General features: G+C 41.2%; 1 protein-coding gene across 2 annotated transcripts in view; it reads left to right on the forward strand.

Moving 5' to 3' along the window:
• LOC132824388 (anoctamin-9-like) overlaps positions 1 to 19,655 on the forward strand; it is a 128,344-nt gene extending 108,689 nt beyond the window's left edge. For both annotated transcript variants that reach the window (XM_060838810.1, XM_060838811.1), the window contains exons 23-25: positions 3,774 to 3,867; positions 13,488 to 13,600; positions 16,794 to 19,655. In XM_060838810.1, coding sequence (XP_060694793.1) covers positions 3,774 to 3,867; positions 13,488 to 13,600; positions 16,794 to 16,860 — 274 coding nt within the window. In that variant the 3' untranslated portion in view covers positions 16,861 to 19,655. The remainder of the gene's footprint in view (positions 1 to 3,773; positions 3,868 to 13,487; positions 13,601 to 16,793) is intronic.
• Positions 19,656 to 19,888: the final 233 nt, after the last annotated feature.

The raw sequence follows: 19,888 nt of genomic DNA on the forward strand, positions 1-19,888 counted from the left end.
AAGTTCACCAGTGTGATGACAGGTTTGTGACCACCATGATGACGAGGAACCAGAGTAGTCTGGTCATCATCTCTGAAATGTCTTTGATGTATGGTAGGGTTGCTAGGCATGTTGTGTGTTCCTGTTTAGGTCTGATGTGCAGGAATCGGCCGACTGTGCTTATCGGGTAACCGTTGTTTCTGAATACATTGTACAGGTGTTTTTCCTCAGCTTTTCATAGTTTCTGGGTGCTGCAGTTTTTGGTATTGCTGCCTCACAGTGCCAGGGACCTGGGTTTGATTCCCGCCTCGGGCGACTGCCTGTGTGGAGTTTGTACATTCTCCCTGTGTCTGCGTAGGTTTCCTCTGGGTGCTCCGGTTTCCTCCCACAGTCCAAAAGATGTGCAAGTCAGGTGAATTAGCCATGCTAAATTGCCCATAGTGTTAGGTCCATTAGTCAGAGATAAAAGTAGACTAGAGGAAAGGGTCTGGGTGAGTTACTCTTCGGAGGATTGGTGTGGACCTGTTGGTCTGAAGGTACTGTTTCCAAATTGTAGTGAATCTAATCTAACCTAATCCATCCTGATACAGCTCCATTTGTGGGTGTTGGGATGGTTGCTCCTGTAATTAAGTATCTCGTCAGTGTGTGTGGCTTTCTTGTACAGAAGAACCTTGATTATCTGAACGAGATGGGCGGGCACTATTTCGTTTGGATAATTGATTATTCGGTCAATTAATTCAATGCCCTTCCTCTGGGCCTGGGAGTTTTCTGTTAAGTCTGCTCCCTTTTCAGGAGACCGAGGCAGTAGCACACCATGCGCGAGATCCCGTGACCCCATCCGCCCCTGACTGCCCCCCAACCCCATTCAACACCACCTTCATCCACCCCTCCCCACCTGCTACCCATCTGCGCCCCCCCCACCCGCACCTCCAACCCCGCTCCCCCCAATCCCGTCCAACACCGCCCCCCTGTCCGCCCCCAACCTAGCCCCCCCACCCACAATCCGACCCCGCGCCAGCACCCCTGCCCCAATCTGACCCAGCCACCCCGCTCCCCTGCAGCCCCAGGGGCAGCCGGACCGGACACCAACAGTAAGACTACTTCTGCATTTGGGTGAGGGGCACGAGTCTCCAAATAGCGCGCACTATTCTACCTTTGCTCTGTACAGGACAATATTGGAGACTTTATCTGGGGAAGCGGGTTTAGGCTACACCCCTATGTAGAACTCCAGGGAAAGTGTGGGGACAGAGAGAGAGGGCGGGAGGTCAGTCATTTGGAGACGATGCCTGTACTCCCATCGATGTCTAGGAAAGTTCTCAGCATCATTTCAGTAAGCCAAGTTCACTTTTAATCACTGTAAACAAAAGCCACAATCAGTGTTGGAAACACGTCTTTGATGTAATATTTCTATTGGGACCTTGAGAACTTCTTTGGATAATCCGATATTCAGATAATTGCTATTCGGATAGTTGAGGTTCCTCTGTGTATGCTGATCTGCAGCTCTCCATTGGCATTTCATTCTATTGTGACATCCGGGAAGGGGAGTTATTGTTCTCTTCCTCTTTGCTGAATTTTATACTGGTAAGGATGTCTAGGAAGAGGAGTTGGATATTGTTCTCCTCTTTGGTGAATTTTATATGGATAAGGATGTTGTTTATGTGCTTGTGGGTTTCTTCTAGTTTGTTATATTTCATGATCACAACATACTGCAGCATCCAGGAACTATGAGAAGCCAAGAAAAAAACACCTATACAATGTATTGAGGAACAACGGTTACCCGATAAGCGTATTCCATCAATTCCTGTACAACAGACCTAAACAGGAAGACAAAACATGCCCAGAGACTCTTGCCACCCTACCATACATCAAAGACACTTTAGAGATGATGACCAGACTACTCCAGCCCTTGGGCGCCATAGTTGCCTACATCCTACCATCACACTGAAACAGTTGCTGGTGAATTTAAAGGTCCCTGTACCCACAGCTAGCAGAACAAACATCATATACAAAATACCCTGTAAGCACTGCAACAAGCATTTCATTGGACAGATGGGCAGGAAACTACCAACCAGCACGTGAGCACCAACTAGTCACCAAAAGACATGACCAACTATCACATATACACAGATGAGGAGGGGCACTAGTTTGATGGAGACAATACATCCATCCTGTGACAGGTTAAGCGTGGGAGGCGTGGCATTCAAACCGGAACTCCATTAACAAATATGTAGATTTGGATTACATTTATCAACCTCTCAGAAATAGAACCGGAAATGATACCACTTACCACAACAAACCAAGACACATAAATAGCAAACAGGACAAAACACCGACACTTCACTGGAGGCTCACTGATGATGTTACCTAGCATGGTGATGAAACATCTGAGAACAAACCCACCAACTGAGCGAGCAAACTTACAACCTTTACTGATACTGTCATGGACACTTATATCTGCAGCCAGCAGACTGGAAAGGATGAGGTAAAGAATGTTTTTCCCTCTTGTTGATTCCTTCGCAACCTGCTGCAAACCCAGCCTAGCAGCTATGTCCCTTAGGACCTGAACAGTAGTGTTGCTGCTGAGCCACTGTTGGTGGTGGACATTGAAATTCTCCAATCAGAGCATGTTTTGTGTCCTTGCCACTCTCAGTGCTGACTCCAAGTATTGCTCAGCATGGAGGAGTACCAATTCATTAGCGGAGGGAGGTTGGCACATGGTAACCAGCAGGAGTTCCTTGCCCATCTTTAATCTGACGCCATTAGACTTCATGGGTTCCGGATTCAATGTTGTGGACTCCCAAGACAACAACCTCCCAACTGTATACCACTGTGCCAGATCCTTCTGCTGGGTCGGTCTGGCCAGTGGGACAGGACATATCCAGGGATGGTGCTATTGGTATTTAGGACATTGTCTGTGAGGTATCATTCCATGAGTATGATTATGCCAGGCTGTTGCTTGACTCTTCTGTGATACAGCTCTCCTAATTTTGGCACTAGCATCCAGATGTTAGTAAGGAGGACTTTGCAGGGTTAACAGAGTTGGTTCTATCATTGTCTTTTTCAGGGCATAAATCAATATGCCATATGGTCCATCCAGTTTAATTTCTTTGAGACTTTGTTATGATTGTTTCAACTGAGTGACTTGCTAGGCCATTTCACAGGGCAATTGAGAGTCAATCACATTGCTGTGTATCTGGAATCACATGTAGGCCAGTCCATGTGAGGATGGCAGATTTCCTTCTTTAAAGGACATGAGTGAACCAGATGTGTTTTTCTGACAATCTGTTGATTTCATGGTAATCTATAGATTCTTAATTGCAGACTTTTAAAAAATTGAATTTAAATTCTGTCATGGCGGGATTCAAACCTGGGTTACCAGAACATTAGCTGAGTTTCTGGATTAATAGTCTAACGATAACACCACTAAGCCATCACCTATTTTTCCTACAATTGTCTAGAAGTTCTGCCAACCTCCAAGATGGCCATCAAAGTAGGATGGGTCAAGGCTGGGACTCAAACAGACCCAACATTGGCTTGGGAACAGGATGTTGGCTGTGCAATGTAATGGTGGTTGTGGTCAGCAGTTGGAGGCCCAATTATAGGCTACAGTATGTTGATCTAAAGATTTCCAAAGTTTCAAAACGTTTAATCCATTGGCTGGCAAGAGTAAAGGTTAATTACAGTTCCAACTTCTGCAACTGCCAGCATTCCTGGGCCACAATGTTTTTCCAGGCATCTACTTGCCACTTTAACTGCTTTATTTTGTGTTTGCTTATTCTGTGCCTGTTCTGCAGATATCGTGATTACAGAACCGTTGATGACTATAAGTACACAGTCCAGTTTTGGCATATTTTTGCTGCACGTTTGGCCTTCCTGATTTTATTTGAGGTAAACAGATTTTTCTCTCTGTACAATTACACAATACAAAATATTACATGATTATATGATATTTATTCATATTATGTTTGTTACACAGTGTGATGAAAGATGTATACAATATTTATTATTTTTGGACTTTAGATAGTTTTAAAAAGAGATGCATATGAATGTCTTAGTGCTGTGAAAATTTCTGGCAAAAAAAAATCACTCTGACATCTATCCTACATAACCTAAATGCACCAGAACCAAGAAGACCTCTGACTGCAACAAAGCCTTGGGAGAATCCTGGAGTGTGAATTGAATAAGATATTCATATTTTTGGTTTAATGACAATCAATTTAAATACTTAAGCAATTAGATTTGTTTTGACTTCAGATTTGAAAACCCAGCATTTAGGTGAGAAGAATAAAGAATTGCGTATTGATGCAAGTTTTTAAGTTTCTCTCCTAGCAGATTTTAGTTGAATGGAAACCAGTCAATTTGATGGCAATGTTTTCCTTAGTTTGTGAAGATTCCAAGCCAGGAGTGTGGAGATGGGCATCTTCAGGTTGTTATACTTGAAAAGTTTAGGCCACCAGAACTGTGAAAGGTTTCTGTCATCAGGTTCTGAAAGCAATCCTAAAATTGCATTAACAATTTAAGAAAGAAGAACTGGAAGGAGTCAGTTAAGTCAAAATATAAAGAGTTGAGATAGGAGTATTTCTATCATTGTCTTTTTCTCTGTTGTAACAAGAAACAAGTCAAAACATTGTTATAACATTTGTATTACGATCTTTCAAATTTTTATATTTGGACTTATTGTTTTCTTTCTTTTGTGTAATAATGTTCCATTGCTAAAGAGCTTCTGCAACCATATGCAAATATGTCTTGCAAAGTTATGGACTGCAAATTGCAAAACAAATAAATCAACTAACCAAAGAAAAAAAGATCCATCAAGCCAGATTTCATGCTGGGATCAGACTTGACCTGAGGTATCATCAGCTGGGATCATAACAAGTGGGGACTTTTGCGATATTGGAATGAATTTAAAAAGGATCTATGTCTTTTTAAAGAAACTGATACATAGAGTTTTTGGACATAAAACAGGACTGGTGTGGTTTATTACATGGATTGTACTTGTAAACAGCTATGAATATTGCTAAGAAGTTTCTGAGAATGGAAGACACAAGAGTGGGTTATTTGAAAACAGCGACTGAAGGATTTAACAAATAAGTTGAAGATAGAAAATAAAGTAGGATCTTATAATGATGAGATGTTTTAAGTAATTATCCACTATTTAGAATTAAAAGGAGGAAACCCTTAAATGGAGATGGCAGCTATAATTAAAGTAAGGTTCAGTTAAAACCAAAAAAAACGAGCTCAAGGAGAAAGAGAAAAAAATGAAAATTCTTGAATAGGAAGGAAAGAGTAATGGAAAGGGAGAACACAGAAAGAAAAAGATAAAGTAAAATAAAGATTGCACTGGAAAGAAAGTGAAAAGGAATGGGAGATGTGTTACGGACTAGGCCAGACCACTCAAAACAGTCTTAATCAGGCAGCCCAGTCCATAATTTTGCAATTTGTTTTGGTAAGTGTTCAGTGAAAATTACCCGGAGTAAGTTAGCTAGGTTGACTACCAGGTTTTAAAACAGACAAAACTTTATTCACAAAATGACACAATGAAACACAAAGAACAGAATAAAGAACCCCTAGAGAACTCAGTCTATCCAAACTAGACTTCATTATGCTGTTCCGAATATACATGACAGTCCCAATAAGCAACCCCCTTAAAAAACAGTAAAAATGGAACAGATGCTTATAGGTTGAAGTTAGAAGGGCCAAAGGAGAGAGAGAATTTCATAGCCTGCTTTCACACAGCTGAACTCCTAATTCTGGACTGAACTGCTCAGCTAGGGAGCTGACCAATCTCCTTTCATTATACAGGTCACTTCTAAAACATGACCACGTTGGCCTGAAGTCTCATCTGTTTACATATAAACAAAAGGCCTCTCATAATCCTTTGTCGCCTCTATACCAAACTAGTCACCTCAGAGCTGGGAGCTGATTTATGATCCCTCTGAAAAAAAAATCAAAGACACAGTATCCTTGAGAAAAGGAACAGCTTTTAGAAAAAAAGGGACGAGCTTTGTGATAGATGGAATTAAGAAAGCTTTGGATGTAGGTTTGCTCACGAGCTGGAAGGTTCATTTTCAGACATTTCATCACCTTACTAGGTAACATCATCAGGGAGCCTCTGGAAGAAGCACTGATGATGATTCCTGCTTTCTAGTTATATGCTTGGGTTTTTTTGGGTTGGTGATGTCATTTCCTGTGGTGACGTCATTTCCTACGGAGATGTCAGTTCTTTTTCTCAGGAGGTGGTAAATGGGGCCAAGTCAATGTGTTTGTTGATAGAGTTCCGGTTGGAATGCCATGCTTCTAGGAATTCTTATACGTGTCTCTGTTTGGCTTGTTCAAGGATGGATGTCTTGTCCCAATCGAAGGGGTGTCTGTCCTTATCTGTATGTAAGGATACTAGTGAGAGAGGGTCATGTTGTTTTGTGGCTAGTTGATGTTCATGTATTTTGATGGCTAGGTTTCTGCTTTGTTTGTCCAATGTAGTGTTTGTTACAGTTCTTGCATGGTATTTTGTAAATAACACTAGTTTTGCTTGTTGTCTGTATAGGGTCTTTCAAGTTCATTGGCTGCTGTTTTAGTGTTTTGGGTGGGTTTGTGGGCTACCATGATGCCAAGGGGTCTGAGTAGTCTGGCAGTCATTTACAAGATGACTTTGATGTAGGGGAGAGTGGCTAGGGTTTCTAGATGTGTTTTGTCTACTTGTTTGTATTTGTTGCTGAGAAATTGGCTGACTGTGTTCATTGGGACCCATTCTTTTTGAATACACTGTATAGCTGATTTTCCTCTGCTCTGCATAGCTCCTCTGTGCTGCGGTGCCTCATTGAAATAATGTTCTGATGCAGATTCATTTGAGGATGTTGGGATGAGTGCTTCTGTAGTTCAATATTTGGTCCGAATGTATTGTTTTCCTGTAGATGCTTGTTTGAAGTTTCCCATTAGCTATTCACTTTACTGTGACATCTAGGAATGGCAGTTTGTTGTTGTTTTCCTCCTATTTAGTGTATTTTATGTCATTATGGGTGTTATTGATGGTCTTGAAGCTTTCCTCTAATTTGTTTCATTTAGTGATGACAAAGGTGTCATCTACATAGCGGACCCAAAGTTTGGGTTGGATGGTTGGCAGAGCTGTTTGTTCAAGTCTCTGCATTACTGTCTCTGCTAAGAACCCTGATACAAGAGATCCCATGGGTGCTCCATTGGTTTGTCTGTAGGTTTTGTTGTTGAAGATGAATAGGGTGGTAAAGCATAGGCCCACTAGCTTGACGATACTGTCCTTGCTGATGAAGTTGGTGGTGATTGGTGTATGTGTCTTTGGGTCTTCTAATAGTGTAGTCAGTGTTCCCTTGGGCAGGTTAATGTTGATTGATGTGAACACGGCTGTTTCTTCAAAGGAGACCATTATTTCATCCTCTTCCATCTTAGTGTCTTTGATGGTCTTCAGGAATTCTTGGGTGGAGTGGATGGAATGGTGTGAGTCTTCTACTGAGTGTTTTAGTCTTTGGTGTCGCTCTTTGGCCAGTCGGTAAGTTGGTGTTCCAGGTAGCAAGATTATGGGTCTGAAGGGTCTCCTGATTTGTGAATTTTGAGTAATCCGTAGAGACATGATGTGTTGGATCCATCTAGTTTCATTTTTTGGAAGTTGGTCTTATTTATTTCTCTAGATTTCTGAAGTTTTTTGAGTAGGGCTGTGATTCAGTTCTCTAGTTGCGGGGTCGGAACTGTCACCAGTTGGATATAACATCACCAACCTAAAGAAATCCAAACATATAAACAGAAAGCAGGAATCATACACAGTACTTCGTCCAGAGACTCACTGAAGATATTACCTAGTATGGTGACAAAACGTTTGAAATTGAGCCTTCCAGCTCAGCAAGCAAACCTACATCTAGAACCTCAACCTGAGCTACAAATCTTCTCAAAACTCGCTAAGAAAACATGACTTGGCCAGAGAAAAGCTTAAAGATAGAAAACAGAGAGAGTATCTAAGAGGATAATTATTATTTCAGTGGGGAACTTGATTTCACTAGGATTTTGTGCCTAAATTTATGGAAGATGGAATTGAAAGATATTTCACCTCATTTTAAAAGGTAGCTGGGACAATAAAGTGGCCATCAGATATTTTGACAGATATAGCTATAACTGTATACCAGTTTGCAGGAAGAACAGTATGCAAATGAAGAAACTTATAGGCATTAAGTTTGCTTTTACGATGTCACTGAAGCATATCAATTAAAATTCAGTACTGCAAAAAATAAAACTAATCAGATATTCGTAGATTTTGTAAGAGACAACAAATTCCTGTGGGATAAGTGGTTTCAAACGTTGAAGTTGTAATTTATTTCCAGAATGTAAGAGAAAGCATGGTCATGTAGAAATTCTGAAATACTATTTCAGTAAACCTTAAAGCTTATTTAAATAAACGACAGGTATCAAAGATCTTAGAAATAGGAGTTTTTGCAGATGCCCATCATATCGATGACCCAGTGGTATTATCACTGGACGGTTAATCCAGAGAATGTTTTGGGGACCTGGGCTCGAATCCTGCCACAGCAGATAGTAGCATTTGAATTCAATAAAAATCTAGAATTAGGAGTCCAATGATGACCATGAATCCATTGCCAATTGACGGAAATACCCACCTGATTCACTAATGTCCTTTAGGAAAGAAACTGCCATCCTGCCAGGTCTGGCTTACATGTGACTCCAGATCCACAGCAATGTGCTTGATTCTTAACTGCCCTCTGGGCAATTGGGATAGGAAATAAATGCTGGCCTAGCCAGTGACACCCACAGCCAATGAAAGAATTTTTAAAAACTCAGACACTTAAATGTGAGGAGATGGTCATATGGGAATCCTTAAGGAAACTGAAAGAAAATCTGGGGGTGGAAAATGTGCTCATTTTAGGAAGCACACAGAAAGACATTAAATAAGGAAGAGGAGAGGCTAGATCTTAAAAGTAATACACAGAAAATTACGTTTTCATTGTATTAAGACTAGACATATTAAAGCCAGGTGTTGCAAGTTAAATGGGATACCTTTTCCAATAGTAGGGATGCCTAAGCAATCTTCAGAAAAGTGTGCATTTGGTAAGGAAATGAGTATTGAACCATGAGCAGTAGTTCAGGTGGTGTATGTTCCCCAGGAACTTAATAGGAAAAGAGAGATGACTCAAAACAGTCAAGGAAATCCAACCTTGCAGATTTTTGAAAATTTTATTTCATAAGTAAAGGTATTTCAGTCTGCTCCTTACCAGACAGAAATCAATGGAACAAGTCAATCATTGATGCTGTTTGAAGATGTAGTAGGCTTTCCTGCGGGGTTAACAAACAAAAAATAATAATTGGAGGGATACTTAGAAATTACAAATTGGTTCCATTGTACAGAGTTGAATTGAACAGTGACCTAGTGTGAGGACTAAGATTTATTATTTTTGTGAATTTTAAATTTGTGGACTGAAATGAGATAAAACAGTATTTTGGAAGGTACGTCTTCATGTTTTGGAAAGCAAGTAATCTGACACTCTTAGCAAGGATCATGTTTGTATGAACAGCAATTTAAGTGGCTGCAGATGAATCGGAGCTGAGAGGTTCTGAATACAGCTGCAGTTGAGTGGCAAGAAAAATTGGTTTGTCCATGGACTAATGCCCAGTTATGGATGGCAAAGGCCTTTTGCTTACCAACATCTATGTGTTTGGTTGTCAGATTACTGGACAAAGACTACTGAATTGGTGTTCTGGTTTTTCCCTTTGATCCATGTCTTTTTCCCGTCTTTAAGTCTGTATTTGTTTATGTGTGCGTATGTTTACATGTACACTTGTAAGATGGAATTTATAGGGGAATTAGAGTTTTAATTAGTAACATTGTATGTCGACAATTTATAATTGTTTACCTGTGGCTACAGTATAATTACCTGTAATAAATTTATTTCTTGTTAAGTACAGAAACCTGATCCACACTTTCTATCAACCTAGGTTTGAAAGTCAAATAAATTGGGACATTTTGTATACTTACCTGAAAATCTTTAACGTTTGTGACAAATATGGGAATAGCGGGGCGTGTTCTCCAGCACATCACCCCAGTAAATTATGACATCTCATAAATGGAGAAGTTGTAGTTGGAGCTGTGAAACAAATTCTGATAGGAATTGACTTTTATTTTGAGGAATGACCTAACTGATCCAAAATACTGGCCACACTGAGGATGGTGGAACAACCAGTAAATTACAAAGAAACTGAGATATTACAGGAAGAACATCCCTGTACACTATGGGGAATTTAGCATGGCCAATTCACCTAACTTGCACATTTTTGGACTGTGGGAGGAAACCAGAGCACCCGGAGGCACCCATGCAGACACGGGGTGAATGTGCAAATTCCACACAGACAATTGCTCGAGGCTGGAATTGAACCCGGATTCCAGGATTTTGACTGAAAGATTGTAAAGGAATGGCGGTATCTTTCCGAGTTAGGGTGGTGAGTGGCTTGGAGGGGAACTTGCAGCTGTTGGTGTTCCCAAGTACCTGCTGCCCTTGTCCTTTTAGATGAAAGTGGTCGTAGGTTTGGAAGTTGCTAAGGATCTTTGGTGAATTTCTGCAGTGCATCTTGTACATATAACACACTGCTGCTACTGAGTGCCGATGGTGGAGGGATTGAATGCTATAGATGTGGTGCCAGTCAAGTGGGTTGCTTTGTCTTGGATGGTGTCAAGTTTCTTGAGTGTTGTTGGAGCTGCACCCATGTAGGCAAGTGGGGAGTATTTTATTACACTTCTGACTTGTGCCTTGTGGATAGATGTTGGGGTGTCAGGAGGTGAGTTATTCGCCACATTATCCCTATTCTCTGACCTGCTCTTGTAGCCACTGTGTGTATGTGATGAGTCCAGTTGAGTTTCTGGTCAATGGTAACCTCAAGGTTATTGACAGTGGGGGATTCAGTGATGGCAATACCATTGAATGTCAAGGGGCGGTGGTCAGAGTGTCTCTTATTGGTGATGGTCATTGTCTGGCATTTGTGTGGCACGAATGTTACTTGCCACTTGTCGGCCCAAGCATGGACTGCTTCAATATCTGAGAAGCTGTGAATGGTGGTGAACACTGTGCAATCATCAGCAAACATCCCCACTTCTGACCTTATGACAGAGTGAAGGTCGTTGATGAAGCAGCTGAAGATTATTGGGCCGAGGACACTACCACAAGGGACACTTGCAGAGATGTCCTGGAGCTGAGATGACTGACCCTCCACAACTACAACCATCTGTATTTGTGCCAGCAGAGTGTTTGCCCCGATACCCATTGATTCCAGTTTTGCCAGGGCTCCTTGATGCCATACTTGGTCGAATGCGGCTTTGATGTCAAGGGCTGTCACTCACTTCACCTCTGGAATTCACCTCTTTTGTCCATGTTTGAACCAAAGCTGTAATGTTATCAGGGCCCATTGCCTTTGCAGTATCCAGTGCCTCCAGCCATTTCTTGATATCACATGGAGTGAACTGAATTAGCTGGAGACTGGTATCTGTTATGCTGGGGACCACTGGAGGAACCCCAGGTGGATCATCCCTTCGGGACTTCTGACTGAAGATTGTTGCGAATGCATCAAACTTATCTTTTGCACTGATGTGCTGGACTCCTCCATCATTGAGGATGGGAACATTTGTGGAGCTTCCTCCTCCAGTGAGTTGTTTAATTGTCCACCACTATTCATAACTGGATGTGTAAGGACTGCAGAGCTTGGATCTGATCCATTGGTTTTGGGAGTGCTTAACTCAGTCTATCACTTGCTGCTTATGCTTTGACATGCAAGTAGTCCTGTTTGGTAGCTTCACCAGGTTGACACCTCATTATTAGGTATACCTGATACTGCTCCTGGCCGAGGACACTACCACAAGGGACACTTGCAGAGATGTCCTGGAGCTGAGATGACTGACCCTCCACAACTACAACCATCTGTATTTCCTTCATTGTCCATTGAACCAGGGTTGTTCCCCTGGCTTGATGGTAATGGTTGAGTGGGGGATATGCCAAGCCATGAGGTGACAGATTGTGCTGAATTACAGTTCTGCTGCTGTCGATGGCCCACAGCACCTCATGGATGCCCAATCTTAAACTTCTAGATTGGTTTGAAGTTAGCATGGTGATAGTGCCACACAACATGATGAAGGTTATTCTCAATGTGAAGGCATGACTTCGTCTCCACCAGGACAGTGTGGTGGTCACTTTCACCTATACTGGCATAGACAGATGCTTCTGCAGTCAGCATATTAATAAGGATGAGGTCAAGTATGTTTTTTCCTCTTGCTGGTTTCTTTCCCACCTGCTGCAGACCCAGTCTGGCAATTATATCTTTTTTGGACCAGTACGATCAGTAGTGCTCTTGCCGAGCCACTCTTGGTGGTTGACATTGAAATCCACCATCCAGAGTACATTTTGCACCCTTGCCACTCTCAGTGCTTCTTCCAAGCGTTGTTCAACATGGATGAATACTGATTCAGCAGCCAAAGGAGGATAGTGTGTGGTAAACAGTAAGAGATTTCCTTGCGACTTCATGGGGTCTAGAGTCGATGTCAAGGACTCCCAGGGCAACTCTCTCCCGACTTTATACCATTGTGTCGCACCTCTGCTGGGTTTGTCCTGCCGGTTGGACAGGACATATCCAGGGATGGTAATGGTGGTGTCTGGGGTGTTATCTGTAAGGTATGATTCTGTGAGAATTACTACTTTAGATTATTGCTTGACTAGCCTGTGAGACAGCTCTCTCAATTTCGCACTAGACCCCAGATATTGGTAAGGAGGACTTTGCACGGTCGACAGGGCAGTTTGTGTTTTGCCGTTGTGTTTTCCACTTCCAAGATTGATGCCAGGTGGCTTATCTGGTTTCATTTCTTTGTTGTGACTTGCTCGCGATTGATACAACGGAGTGGCTTGCTAGGCCATTTCAGAGGGCGGTTGAGAGTCAACCACATTGCTGTGGCTCAGAAATCACAGGTAGGCCAGACCACATAAGGGTGGCAGATTTCCTTCCCCAAAGGAGGATTAGTAACTGACAAAGGGTCAGTTAGACTTGAAATTTCACCTCTTTTCTCTCCTTCCAGCTGCTGCCAGACCTGCTGAGATTTTCCAGCATTTTCTCTCTTTGGTTTTTCCAACAATTGGCAAGGGTTTCATGGTCATCAATCAACTCTTAATTCCAGAATTTTAAAAATTGAATTCAAATTCCACCATTTGCCGTGGCACGATTCAAACTCAGGTCCTCAGAATGTTATTCTGGATTTCTGGATTAATAGTTGATCGATAAGACCACCAGGCCATAGCCTCCCCAGGTATTTGGAAAACTCAAGCTAAAATATGATTATCTTTTGACCGACCAGGATTGTATAAAGATGTAGTTTAAATTGTCAAAATTGCTCAAGCTGAATACATTTTGACAGCTTGAGTATTGGATATTATAAAATTATTGACATGAGACAGATTGCTGTTCAAGTGTTGTATCAAACAATTGTTTAATTTCTATTTCAGAACATTGTTATTTGCATCAAGTACATTGTAGCTTGGTTTGTGCCTGATACGCCAACTTCAGTGAGAAACCACAACCTACAGAAAACATTTATGCGACTACAGAAAGAACTGGAGTAAGTTTGTGCCATGCTGATGTTAAACATCTATAAACATCTATAAATGGCTGTTTTGGTATATCTAAACTTTTAAATATAACTAAACTGTGTGCACATATCTTCACGTGATACCAGAGTTGGTGCAATGTAAACAACTGACTGAAACAGCACAGTCAGTATGTAAGAAGAGAATGATGAAATACATGCAGTACAATATGACCGAGGGATAATTGCAGTTTTTGGTGAAAAATTGGTCCTAATGTTACATATTCCTTACTAGCCATCACAGGTCAGCATTATAAATGAATAATATTGTGTTACAGTGTGAATAAATTAAAATACTGCAAATAGTTTAAAGTAATGCACACTAAAAGTACTGAGCAGATGGTTCTTGCTGTTGGCTTCATGGTTCTGAAGTGTCTACAAGTCACTAAATATTTTCAGCACCAACTATAAAACAAAAATTTCACTCAGTAGAACCACTTGACTTCAAAGATCTTGAACCACTACCATCACATTTGTGGTTGTCTTTAGCCTTAACTGACACTTAGTAAGGGGGGAATGATATATAATACCTGTACGTTAGAACAATACTGTCAAAGAAACAACAATGGATAGGGACAAATAATGGTGACAGAAATTGGTGACATTGATTTATTTAATTTGTGTAATATAGTTTAAACGGGACCTTTGTATTTGTGCCCTATTTCAAGGCTGTTCCCATTAGGGGAAAATTCCTCTAAATTCCTCTTAGGATGGTATTTATTTCACAAAGATTGAAACCTCAAATAAGTTCAAAACTGTCCAACCTTTCATAAGACAGCAACAGTCTTGAAACACAAGTGACAAGCGATGACTATCTCCAATAATAGAGAATCTAATCATTGCCTCTTAACATTCAGTGATATTCAAAGTTTGTGCGAAGATTTGTAGCTCGGGTGCTTGTTGTAGTGGTTCTGTTCGCCGAGCTGGAAGTTTTTGTTGCAAACGTTTTGTCCCCTGGCTAGGAGACATCATCAGTGCTGTGGAGCCTCCTGCGAAGCGCTTCTTTGATGTTTCTTCCGGCATTTATAGTGGTCTGTCCTTGCCGCTTCCGGGTGTCAGTTTCAGCTGTCCGCTGTAGTGATTGGTATATTGGGTCCAGGTCGATGTGTCTGTTGATGGAATTTGTGGATGAATGCCATGCCTCTAGGAATTCCCTGGCTGTTCTCTGTCTGGCTTGCCCTATGATAGTAGTGTTTTCCCAGTCGAATTCATGTTGCTTGTTGTCTGAGTGTGTGGCTACTAGGGATAGCTGGTCGTGTCGTTTCGTGGCTAGTTGGTGTTCATGTATGCGGATTGTTAGCTGTCTTCCTGTTTATCCTATATGGCTTGCCCTATGATAATAGTGTTTTCCCAGTCGAATTCATGTTGCTTGTTGTCTGAGTGTGTGGCTACTAGAGATAGCTGGTCGTGTCGTTTCGTGGCTAGTTGGTGTTCATGTATGCGGATTGTTAGCTGTCTTCCTGTTTGTCCTAACAGGACAAACAGGAAGACAGCTAACAATCCGCATACATGAACACCAACTAGCCACGAAACGACACGACCAGCTATCTCTAGTAGCCACACACTCAGACAACAAGCAACATGAATTCGACTGGGAAAACACTACTATCATAGGGCAAGCCAGACAGAGAACAGCCAGGGAATTCCTAGAGGCATGGCATTCATCCACAAATTCCATCAACAGACACATCGACCTGGACCCAATATACCAATCACTACAGCGGACAGCTGAAACTGACACCCGGAAGCGGCAAGGACAGACCACTATAAATGCCGGAAGAAACATCAAAGAAGCGCTTCGCAGGAGGCTCCACAGCACTGATGATGTCTCCTAGCCAGGGGACGAAACGTTTGCAACAAAAACTTCCAGCTCGGCGAACAGAACCACTACATTCAGTGATATTACCATCAATGAATAATCCTGTCAATGATATCCCTAGAATGTTGACAAAAAATTGAATTGGACTAAGCCATATAAATAAGGATCTACAAGAGTAGGCCAGGTACTAGAAATCCTGCAGGGACTAACTCACCTCTGTACTCCCAAAAGCCTGTCTACCACCTACCTGGGACAAATCAGAAGTGTGATGATACTCGCCACTTGTCTGGGTGAGTGTAGCTCTAACTACACTTGAGAAGGCCGAGTGCAAAACAGCCCTCTTGACTGGTATCACATTAACTCCCTCCATCACCGATGCTTAGTAGCAGCAGTGTGTATGATCTACAAATTATACTTCAAAAATTCACCACAGTCCTTAGACAGCATCCTCTAAACCGACTACCATCTGGAAGGACAAGGGCAGTATATACCGTTAACAGCTGCAAGGTCATTCACATCCTGAATTGGAAATATATGACTGATCCTTCAGTTTGGCAGAATCAAAATCTTCGATTCACTCCCTAATGACATTGTCTACCTACAGGAAATAGACTACAGTAGTTTGAGAAGGCAATTCACCCCCTTGAGCAACTCAGGTTAAAATATAGAAGCAGGAGGAGGGCATTCAACACTTTGAGCCTGCTCTGCCATTCTTTATGACCATGGCTAATCATCCAATTCAGTATCTTGTTCCCATTTTCTCCCATATCCTTTGATCCCTTTAGCTGTAAAAAAAAAGATCTAATGGACTCACCATACTTTGGTTGAAGAAATTTCTCCTCACCTCAGCCCTAAATAAAATGTTACCATTTATTATGGTGGGATTCAAATCCATGACCCCAGATGTTAATCTGGGGCTCTGCCTTAATAGTCCAGTAACATTATCATTATATCATCTCCTCCCTAATAGGGAATAAATGCTGGCCCAACCAACTATTCCAATGCAATAAATGAATAATTAGGAAAAACATGTGTTCACCTCAAGAATTAGTAGATTGAACCTTACGCATGTTTTTTTGGCACTGGAAAATAACATCATTTTCCAAAATGAGTAGTTAACCAGGATCAGTCAGAGAAGGTGTAAATAGTGGCTCATGCAGTGTTAGATAATGTAATGACAGCCACAAGTGAGACTGGAGTTTGGTCAGTATAACCACATTCTTGGCATGATGCTTGTGCTCTGTAACAATAGTGTAACTGGCATTGCTGGAAGAATTTAAAACATTTGTCATAAAAACTGCAAACTGTCTAAAATTTCTGAAGTTATTGATGTGAATTTTTTTTCAGGTTGTCAAGAGAAATCCCTAATTACTCAAATACTAATGCGTGGAAATATCAATCAACAGATGTTTGAAGCTTTAGACATATGCTACCAGTGAGATGTTAATGTGTTTTGGTTGACTGAGAACTGCTTTGATAATATATTGACTTAGATTATGGAAGTTATCTGAAGAGAAGATTTTTGAAGGAACGGGAAATCACTGATTATTCAACTGAATCTTTCCATTTAAAGGACGTTTATACTTTCATTGAAATTGAATTGGTGCTAAAAGCACCTTTTTTTAAACATCTCATGCAAATCAATAATCATTTGTTATATTGCTTCATTGTCATGTTTATTGACAAAATGTGTCCCAGATTGATATTAGCAATACCTCAGAAGAACAGACTTTGAAATTAACTCTTCATGAACGACAATCCTAGATGATTGTATTGCATGGCAATATTTAAAAATGTATTTAAATTCTCTACAACAAACGAGAAATTCTTAACGCCTTCGGTCCCTAACCAGGAGTATCTCATAACTATGAGCTTCACAGTTTGGATGATTTTCTTTTCATTGGGATATAAACTTCCAGGGGATCTTTGTCGACAGATTGTTATGTTTTTCACTTAACCTCTTCTCGAAGTGAAGCTGACTCGAGGTTTGGAATTGTAGTTTCAAAGAGATCTTTCCTATTCATGTTCTAACCAAAAGTATATGCACAACACATAATTTATTTTTGCCTGCCAGCAAAAGATTGGATTCTTTTTTCCTAGATGATAGGTGGTATTAGATAATCTGGTATTTTAAAGTTATTTTGTTTTTATTCACAGTTTTGACCCAGATTTCAAATTGGAAATTTAGATGTGTTGATGCCAATTGGCACCTAATACACTATAAAGATAAAGCTCTGGTTATTAATAGAACCAATGTTCCTTCTATGCTACTTCCAGCTATGGAAGCCAAGGTCACACATGGACCTCAAAAGTCCATACAGTAAAAGAAATTGCATAGAATTGTTGAATGTAGATATTGAGAAACTGTTCCTAGGTGAACTGTCAAAAGGTAGAGATAAATGGCAAAAGGACCATGGAGATGTGAGGAAAATATTTTTATGCATTACATGGTTAGAATCTGAAATGCCCTGCTTAAGAATGTGGTGGAACCATATCCATATGTAACTTCCAAAAAGAGAATTGGATATTTATCTGAAAGAGAAAAAAAAATCCAGAGCTACGAGGTAAAGCTGGGGGAGTAAGATTGACAAGTTGCTCCTGCAGAGTTGGCACTGATGTGATGACAAAATGACCTCCTTTTCAGCAACAATGGTTCTTCTAATGTTTGTTGCTGAGATAGAAAACCATTGACCAGATTTTGCAATTGTGAAATAAGAGATATACAGGTAAATACAAAAGGTTGAGCAGTGTGGGAGGAAGAAGGATGTCTTGATAAGCATGTTGATAAATGAAGGTGAAATGAGGCTTATGTTTGACATAAATGGCTTTGGACTGTTACCTGTTTCTAGAATCCCTACAGTGTGGAAACAGGTCTTTCGGCCCAAGTCCACAGCAACCCTCCGAAGTGTAACTCACCCAGACCCATTCCCCTACCCTATTATTCTATATTTACACCTAACCTATATATCCCCAAACACTATAGACAATTTAGCATGGCCAATTCACCTAACCTGCACATCTTTGGATTGTGGGAGGAAACTGGAGCACCTGGAGGAAACCCCACAGGGAGATCGTGCTAACTCCACTCAGACAGTCACCCAAGGATGGAATCAAACCTGGGTCCCTGGCACGGTGAGGCAGCAGTGCTAACCACGGAGCCACTGGGCGGGAATGATGAGGGGCTTATGCCCAAAACATCGATTCTCCTGTTCCTCGGATGCTACCTGACCTGCTGCGCTTTTCCAGCACCACACTTTTCAATTCAGAAACTGAACTGTAACAGTCATATTAATAGTGTGGTCATAAAATAAAATCATGGGTTAGGAATTCTGAGGTAGATAACTCACTTCCTGACTACCAGAGCTGCTCCACCATGTTCAAAGCATGAGTCAGGATTGTGGTAGAATACTGTCCACCTGCCAAGGTGCCTGCAGCTCTAACAAGATGCTCAACAGTATACAAAACAAAGCACCTTGACTGGCACTCATCTATCACATTTAACATTCTCTTCCTCAGCCACTGATGTGCACTGGAAGAAGTTTGCACCAATCTAAAAGATGGCATTACAGCAACTAGGCAAGATGCCTTCAACAAACTTTTCAAACCAAGCAGGATAAGGGTGATTGAGGCATGGGAATATCACCACCTGCATGTTCCCCCTCAAGTCATGCAGCATATTGCCACTCTTCAACTGTCCTTGGATTAAAATCCGGAAACTTCCTTCTTAACAGCACTGTGGATATGCCTTCAGGACCTGAACTGCAGTGCTTCAAGAACATGGGCCTCCACCGTCTTTTCAAAGGCACTTATAGATGAGCAATAAATGCTAGCCTAATCAGCAATGTCTATATCACTTGAAGGAATAAATGAAAGAAAATTTTAAATCTCAACCATGCTATACTGTTTGCCTGTATGCAACAGGGGGTGGAGTGTGGGAATGAATTATTTTCCATCACCTCATTAGTGGCAGATATCTATCAGGTATTTCCAGTAGAAAATCAAGCACAATTTCTTTGGCTGCCAATTGCATCTGAAATTTTTAGTATGTGCTGTTGCTGTCCAAAGTTTCCTACTGGTTGTGTAAACTTGAAAAATACTCCCAGAATGTCTCCTTCAATTTCTGGCAAAGACTTCAAACTCTTCTACACTTGCTGAGCTGTTAAAACATGCAGACAGTTATAATTGATGCTTAAGATACTTGTATAATAAAAATGACATTGCTACTTCACATTTGTCTCGGGTTCTCATTGTTTTCCTTTACCCAGGTATCACCCTTCCCATTTTCTTGATACTGTTTAGTCCTGACGTATGCTTCAAGTCCCACATCTTACAATATACTGCGATTGCCTACTTTCATCTCCATAAAATTGTCCTACTTCAATGCGACAGAATCATTCACCTTTGTGTTGCCTACAGAAACAACGTCTCTGACATCCTTCATG

The sequence above is a fragment of the Hemiscyllium ocellatum genome, chromosome 18 (assembly GCF_020745735.1).
Source record: "Hemiscyllium ocellatum isolate sHemOce1 chromosome 18, sHemOce1.pat.X.cur, whole genome shotgun sequence".
NCBI lineage: Eukaryota > Metazoa > Chordata > Chondrichthyes > Orectolobiformes > Hemiscylliidae > Hemiscyllium > Hemiscyllium ocellatum.